The sequence below is a fragment of the Corylus avellana genome, chromosome ca7 (assembly GCF_901000735.1).
Source record: "Corylus avellana chromosome ca7, CavTom2PMs-1.0".
In the NCBI taxonomy this organism is placed as follows: Eukaryota; Viridiplantae; Streptophyta; class Magnoliopsida; order Fagales; family Betulaceae; genus Corylus; species Corylus avellana.
The window spans coordinates 18,291,911-18,300,681 of record NC_081547.1 but is presented as its reverse complement, the minus strand read 5'-3'; the positions used below and the strand labels follow the sequence as shown (position 1 = coordinate 18,300,681).

The 8,771-nt window shown below is 38.1% G+C and overlaps 1 protein-coding gene across 1 annotated transcript; it reads left to right on the top strand.

Moving 5' to 3' along the window:
* Positions 1-776: 776 nt before the first annotated feature.
* On the top strand, positions 777-5,453 carry LOC132187953 (probable LRR receptor-like serine/threonine-protein kinase At3g47570). The gene is made up of 3 exons (XM_059602376.1): positions 777-3,459; positions 3,695-4,121; positions 5,303-5,453. Exons 1-3 carry the CDS (start codon positions 777-779, stop codon positions 5,304-5,306), a joined length of 3,114 nt encoding a protein of 1,037 aa, XP_059458359.1. The 3' UTR covers positions 5,307-5,453.
* The last annotated feature ends 3,318 nt before the right edge of the window (positions 5,454-8,771 follow it).

Sequence of the window (8,771 nt, the reverse complement as noted above, 5' to 3'; positions counted from 1 at the left end):
GCCCAAAAAAATAATTTAGTCCCTACAATCAAATTCTGTTCACTGACTTAATAGATTCTGATAGCGTGAAATGTTAGGGCTAAAAAAATTGTGATACTTGTCCTGTTTAAATTAGTGTCACACTAATCGAATATGTTAAATTAGAGAACGAAATTTGTCCTACTTAAATCAGTGTCACACTAACCGAATATGTTAAATTAGAGAATGAAATTTGGCTGTAGACACTAAATTATTTTTTTGACATACCTCAGAGATATTAGAGTTTATTTTGAGACTACATGAAGCTAATTGTAAATCAGATAAATCATGTAGACTAATTTTACATTGATGTAGCTAGCTAGCTAGATCAAATGGAAAATTGGGAATACAATACTCTCCATTTCAAATCCTCAATTCTCCTACGAAATGATGCGTACTATTCAAATCCTCAATTCTCCTATGAAATGATGCGTTATGATCACTTTCTGATGAACTTATCCTTAAGAGAGGGGCCTACCTGAGATGGCTTCAAAAACCCCACGTCCTCCTCCTTTTTCGTAGTATCTTCAATAGCTTACTTCAATATTCTGCCAACAAAAAATGTCACAAGGATACATTAATTCATGATCTTTCATGTCAGTGGCAGAGTTTTCAGAAGAGTTGTTTCTTTTATTTTTATTTTTTTATTTTTTTATGAATTTATTTCTCCTCATAACATTTTTGTTGTTTCTTCTTGTGACAGATCGAAGAACAACATCAAGGAGTAGCAACCAACCAACCAACCAACCAACCAATCAATGGAGCTTCCGACGTTGAGTTCAGCTGTTGTCATTCTTGCAGTCGTTTTGGTCTTGTGCTTTGGTTCGACTACTTGTGGCATTGGCGGGAATAATGAGACAGACATGCAAGCCTTGCTTAAATTCAAGGCCGAAATAATGGATGACCCTTTCAAGGTTTTGAGCTCATGGAATGAAACCACCCACTTTTGCCAGTGGCATGGTGTTACATGTGGTCGCTGGCGCCAAAGGATCACGGAGTTGCGCCTGCCATCTCACAAACTTGTGGGATCAATATCGCCCTTCATTGGAAATTTGAGCTTTCTAAGGTTTCTACATCTCCAAAACAATAGCTTCAGTCACGGAATCCCTCAAGAAATAGGCCGTTTGCACAGATTACAGGGCCTCGACTTGAGCAATAATACCTTTGGGGGCAGAATTCCTACCAATCTATCCGGTTGCTCTAACCTCAAAGCTCTTCGACTTAATTATAACAAGCTGGGTGGGGAAATTCCTGTTGAGCTAGGCTCCTTGTCAAAGCTCCAATTATTTGCTGCCGAAGCCAATATGCTAACAGGAAGTATCCTATCTCTTGGCAACTTATCATCACTCGTTGAAGTTTATCTACACTCGAATAGTCTGCGTGGGAGTATCCCTGATGCTCTAGGCAAACTTATGAATCTTACAACTATTTCAATTTATTCAAATCAGTTTTCTGGTACCATCCCTCCATCACTTTTCAATCTCTCTTCTATTACAATTATTGACATAGAATTTAATCAAATCCATGGGAGACTTCCATGGGACTTGGGGAAAACTCTTCCCAATCTCAAGGTCTTATTCATTGGTGCTAACCAATTTACTGGCTCCATTCCTCCTTCAATATCCAATGCCTCAAATCTGCAACTTTTTAATATTGCACTGGACAGTTTTACCGGAAACGTACCTTCTTTGGAAAAGTTGCGTGGGCTTCAATGGTGGAGCACTACCGACAACCACCTAGGAAGTGGGGAAGCTGATGACTTGAGTTTTCTCTGCTCTTTGACCAATTCCACCAGCTTGGAGCTGTTGGCTATAAATGGCAACAATTATGGTGGAGTCTTACCTGAGTGCATCGGTAACTTCTCATCTACTCTTAGAGTATTGTTAACTGATGGCAATAATATAGTTGGAAGGATTCCAAGTGGAATTTTGAATCTCGTCAACTTAGAGCTGCTCGATATGAGGAATAACACATTGTCAGGTAACATTCCCCCGGATATTGGAAAGCTTCATAGACTACATATACTGTTTTTATCTTCTAACAATCTCTCAGGAAACATCCCGGACTCTCTTGGAAATCTCACTCAGTTAACCAACCTACATTTCATGAAAAATAATCTTGAAGGAAACATACCTGTAAGTCTAGGAAACTGCCAATCTTTGCTCTCTTTAAATCTTTATAATAACAATCTTAATGGTACTATACCTCCACAGATCTTTGGTCTCCCATCCTTGTCAATCAATCTCTATTTGTCCAAAAACCGTTTCTCCGGTCCCCTTCCTATAGAAGTTGGAAATTTGAAAAATTTAGGTGAATTTGATATTTCAGAAAACATGTTAACCGGTGAAATTCCAGGGAGTCTTGGCAGTTGTATTAGGCTGGAGTATCTAGGCATGCAAGGAAACTTCTTCCAAGGGATTATTCCATCAAGTTTTCGTTATTTGAGAGGACTACGGAAATTAGATCTTTCTCGAAACAATTTGTCAGGACCAATTACAGACTTTGTTGTGGATTTCAACTCGTTGGAGCTTTTGAATTTATCTTACAACAATTTTGAGGGTAAAGTGCCAATAGATGGCGTTTTCAAGAACTCAAGTGCAATTTCAGTTGTAGGAAATAGTAAGTTGTGCGGGGGAATACCAGAGATAAACTTGCCTACATGCAACATTCTAAAGTCCAAGAAGACAAAATTGACTGTAACCATGAAATTAATTATCTCCATAGTTTTCGGGCTTCTAGGAGTAATTTCTATGCTGTCCTTTTTATTTGTTTGTTGGTTAAGAAGGAAAAAAAAGAAACCCACTTCAAGTTCTTCAGGAAATTTGGTTTTGAATTTGTCTTACCAAAGTCTCCTAAGAGCCACTAATGGGTTCTCCTCTGCTAATTTGCTTGGTGTGGGTAGTTTTGGATCCGTGTATAAAGGAATCATCGATGATGGTCGAATGACAATTGCTGTCAAGGTGCTAAACCTTTTGCGTCGTGGAGCTTCCAAGAGCTTTCTTGCTGAGTGTGAGGCCTTGAGAAACATTAGGCATCGGAATCTTGTAAAAATACTTACAGTTTGTTCAGGTGTTGATTATCAGGGTAATGATTTTAAGGCTTTGGTTTATGAATTCATGGTCAATGGGAGCCTTGAGGATTGGTTACATCCGATTGCTAAAGAAGATGCGGTTCACCAAGAGCAAAGGAATCTGAATCTTTATCAAAGATTGAATATCGCCATTGATGTTGCAAGCGCATTGGAATATCTCCATTATCATTGCCAAACACCAATCCTCCATTGCGACCTCAAGCCGAGCAATATTCTTCTTGACGATGAAATTATTGGACATGTTGGAGACTTTGGGTTAGCAAGATTCTCTCCCAAAGCTAACCATAACTCTTCAACCAACCAGTCGAGCTCTATTGGCATAAGAGGAACTATTGGTTATACTCCTCCAGGTGAAGACACTCTTTATCATTCCTTAGTTATAGTCTTTTTCCTTTTAAGAATCTGTCTAAGTTTGAATAGGATGATACTATTTTATTATCCATTTTCTTCATAAGAATTTAGTATTGTACATTTTTATGTTATGGTTTCATCACATAAAGACTATCATAGCATAATTGTTTCTTAGCATATACATATTAATTATAAAGTCACATTACAATTTATCATATATATGTTGAATTGTAGAGTATGGTGTGGGAAATGAGGTGTCCTCCTATGGTGATATATATAGCTATGGGATCCTCTTGTTAGAAATGTTTACTGGGAAAAGACCCACAGATGACATGTTCCAAGACACTCTGAATCTACATTCTTTTGTCCACGAAGCTTTGCCTGAACGAGTTGTCGAGATTGCGGATCCAATTATTTTTCAGGAAAGAAAAGAAGAGATAACCATGAATAACTCTCATAATAACATCAACAAAAGAAGAAGGGAAATCCAAGAATGCTTGATTTTGATGTTTGAGATTGGAGTTGCTTGTTCTGTTGAACAACCCGGAGAGCGGATGAGCATCAAAGATGTGGTAACTAAGCTTATTATGCTCAAGAAAAGATTCTTGAATCTAGAAGACATGGAGGTTGCCGAATTGCGGGTAGACCATAATATCAACAGGTAATATCGGTAACTTAGTGATAGCTATAGTTTGGTTAAGCAAATTGATGAGGCATCTAATGGTACCAATTAATGCCAATAATAAGCTCATTGCATCTTACATTCTCTTGCATTTTTGTGATGAGTCTATACTTACCTGTTTAATAAAATGACCTCCCTTGTTTATTTTTATTGGTATTGCTGATTTCCTTTTTGCCCATCAGTGGCCTATTGTATTTTAATGTTTTTCCTTTTACACGGGAAGTGGTTTTTCTCTTTAATGGTAATATTAGCTTTGTTTCATGTTTTTCTTCGATTGAACACAGAAAAAGTATGTTTCTTGATGTGTTCTATCTAGTTGTAAGCTCAATTTTAGTTCTTTTGGATTGGATGGTGTCAATTAAAGAATTTTTAAAGTCAAGGTTTGAATAAACTAAATTTGGGGACCTTTATGATTCGACTAGTAATTTGTCAAACTTGATTACACTAGTAAATGGTAGGGCTTTTCCCGGCGTAAATTTTCCTGGTGGCCAAATATGCGCTCATATAAATGGTATTGTCCAACGCATGGACACCGGTAAATCTCGTAAATTAGTGTTGTTAAAACAAAAGTGTTGTAAATGTGAAATATTTATTGCCGCTCTTTCAAAACGCCGACAAATGAGGGCAAAGGACAGATTAACGACAAATGTTTTTCATGTCTAACTTAATTGTCATGAAAAGTTAGAATTTGAGTTTTGAATTCACAGCATCAAAAGCTTCTCTCATGTCTAACTTGTGCAGTAGCACTACCAACAATGAATAGAGATGTAGAATGCAAACTCATTACCATGATATAAGCACTAATGGCCGTAATTTCAAAATTCCAACTTTTATTTATTACAGACTTTTTTTAAATTTTGCACGTTAGATAATAAATTACAACATGTAGTTTTTTTTATAACTAAATTCAGTTTGGAATGAATTGGGTTGTTGGGTGGTGGATGGAGGATACAAATTATGGAAATTGTTTGTGGGAAGGACACTGATTATATGGTGCAATTGGATATGTTTTGGTATGTGATTAACACTACCTAACACATATTAGTTAGCCATGGTATTTTTTGTTGTTATAGTCGATGCTAGCTCCTGTCATTTTTTTGGGTATAATTGATGTGTCCCTTAGTTTTTTCTGTGTTGTTGAATAAATTATGATTGGGCAGGTAACAATCATACCCGCCATACGGACGAGGACACGTAAGGGCTCTTGGAGTGATGACTTTTGATCGGCTATTTAGTCGGATGGCTGCTGTAATGGAGTATTTTCATGGATATTTGGACATGATATATTGAGCAAATGTTTGAATGCTTGGACAGATGTATGTTACGTTTTAATTTTTTGTTTAATAGTGTTCTCATAAAATGATATTTATTTATTTATTTTTCATAACATTATGTAGCTTAGGCTCCGTTTACTTCGACATAAAATAGTTTTCAGAAAATGATTTTCGCATTTTTCGATGTTTACTTCGACGTAAAATAGTGGTCAACAGAAAATATTTTTCTTTTGACCGAAAATTCTTCTTTAATTTTTGGAAAATGGTTTATGGTTTTCAAAACCATAAACCATTTTCCAAGTGTGAACATCTCATTCTTAAATCGATGGACATTGCCAAGACCCGCCCAGAACCTCGCTAGGACTTGACCGGGATCCGCCCGGGACTTGACTGGGACCCGCCCGGGACTTGACCGAGACCTGCCCGGGAACTGATCGGGACCCGCCCATAACTTGCCTGGGACCTTGACTGGACCTGATAGGGACTCGCCCTGGACTTGACCGGGACCTGATCGGGACTTGACCTGGACTCGCCCGGGACTTGCCAGGAACTAACCGGGACCCACCCGAGACCTGATGGGGTTTTTCCCGGGACCCGCCCGAGACCTGACCGAGGCTTGCCCGAGACCCGCTCGTGACCTGACCAGGACCCTCCTAGGGACTTGGTCGGGACCTGCCCGGGACTTGATCGGGACTTCTCCGGGACTTGACTGAGACCCGCCTGGGAAGTGACTGGGACCCGCTCGGGACCTCGGTGGGACCTACCCGGGACCTGACTGGAACCCGCCCGGGACTTGCCCGGGACCTGCCTAGGACTTGCCCTGGACTTGACTGAGACCTGCTTGGGACTTGACTGGACCTGATCGGGACCTGCTCAGACTTGACCGAGACTCGCTGGGACTTGACCGAGACCCGCTCGAGACTTGCTTGGGACCCCACTGGGACTCACCCTAGACTTGACTAGACCTGCCCAAGACCCGCTCGGACTTACTCGGTCAAGTCTCGTCGGGGTCCCAGTCAAGTCCTAGGCAGGTCCCGGCGGAGTCATGAGCAAGTCCCGGGCGGGTTCCAATCAAGTCCCGTTGAGGTCCCAAGTAAGTCCTAAGGGGGTCCTGGGCAAGTCCCGGAAGGGTCCCGGTCAAGTCCCAACGGGGTCCCGGTCAAGTCCCGGGCAGGTTCCGAGCAAGTCCCGGTTAGGTCCTGGTCAAGTCCAGGTCAAGTCCTGGGCTGGTCCCGACCGAGTCCCGGTTAGGTCCCGGTCATGTCCCGAGCAGGTCCCGGATAAGTCTCGGTTAAATCCCTGCGGGGTCCTGGGCAGGTCCCTGCGAGGTCCTGAACAAGTCCCATGCAGGTCCAGGCGGGGACTTTATTGAAAAAAAATATATAAAAAAAGATATTAAAAAAAAAATTATTTTCCGTGTGCAAGGTAAACGCCGTAAAATGTTTTCGACAGAAAATATTTTCAAGGAAAATGGCTTTCCTGAAAATATTTTTCGACGAAAATCATTTTATGTCGAAGTAAATGGAGCCTTAACGAAGGTAGTTGATGCACTTTGATTTGTTTATTTATTTATTTTCTGTTTCTAATAATGTTTTACTTAATGAAAGAATGAATTATTGGATTTTGGATGTACAAAGCAACATCAAATGTAAATTGTAGACAAAAGCATTTTTAAATAAAATACAAACATTATTGCATTTGCACAGTTGCTGGCGTTTACATAACCCTGATCAATGTCGAAAACATTTACCTGGCATTTATAAAATTATATGAGTTTTGTAGGCATCAACAAATTTTTAGCTTTTATAAAATGATGTCAAATTATAGCATTCTCAATTGAAGAGCTAATTTTTTTTTTTTTTTTTTTTTTAATGTAAAATAGCTTTTTTAAAACTCACTTTATCTAGTTTAACTAATGAATTTTTAAAGGCCTCCTACATCCGATTAACTATATTTTTATCTATATCATTTACATATTTTTTTATTAAAAATTGTAAAAGAATATTCTCATAATGATAACTTGAAAAGTGAAAAAAGTTTTGGAAAAAAAAGAAAACAAGTGAGGGAAACAATTAAAAATAAAATAGCTCATTCGAAAAGTACTGTTACATGTAGTTTTTTTTTTTTTTTTGGCTAATCCAAACAAATATTCATTTTATATTTTTTTTTGCTAATCCAATATAAGAGTTTTTTTTTTTTTTTTTTTTAAAATCTAATTAGCCATTTTAAATAAAAGTACCATTTGACTCTTCTATTGAGAATGCTCTTACCGGTGCTTAGTAAAACCAAAATAGTTTGCTGGCGTCTAATTAATAATTTGCTGACACATTTTTGGCTTAATAAACATCAGAAAATTACCTGCGAATTCAGTCGAGACACGGGCTTGAGACAAGTGGTTTTTGAAGGGGACTCGCTACACGTGGTTCGAGCCCTTTCAAATACGGAATCAAGCAGCTATAGTTATGGGCAGGTCATTGATGATGCCAAAATAGTCTTAAAGGGCTTCAGGAGCTGGGAGGTATGCCATGTAAAGAGAGAATCAAATGTGGCGGCACACAGACTAGCAAATGAGGCAGCAAAAACTTTTTCTGACAAGGTTTGGCTTGAGGAAACTCCTAATTGTATTCTTGATTTAGTCAATTTAGAGCATTTAGCTCTTGTTATGTACAGCTCTAGCTTTGATATTCTTTTGAATGAGATCAGATTTTTTCAAAAAAAAAAAAAAAAAATTACCTGCGCATACATATTGTCGATAAAAACACTACTATTTTAACATCCTTTTTTTTTTTTTTTTTTTTAAAAAAAAAAAAAAAAATTATCCACCGACATCGAAATTTTAGTGTAGATGAAGGATTTATCGGCGCTTACAAGTGCTAGTAATTTATAAACCTATGCATTGATAATTATAAAATTTTGCATATTGTGGGAAAAGACCCACAATATATATTCCTTCGTCCAAAAGAAGCTTAGTCTGAAGGAGTGGAGAAGAGTGCGGATCCATTCTTTTTTTAGGGAAGAGAAGAAGAGACAACCATGAATGATTTTCATAATAAAAATTGCACTGAACTTCATTTGATCAGAGAAAAAAACAAAAAAAACTTGAAATTGGAACACATGGAGGCTGGCAAACTAAAAGCACTAGACCATAATATCAGCAGGTAATTAATGTTGGTGATGATAACAGTTTGAATTTTGATGTCGATAATATAAGCTCATTGAATTTTACCCTTATGTTGCATCGTTAAGATGAGATTACTTTCGGTTTCTTGAAATTATCTTATTACTTCATTTTGGTTAGCATTGCCGATTTCATGGTATTTCTTTATGCACGGGAGTTTTGATTGACTATTTAAAT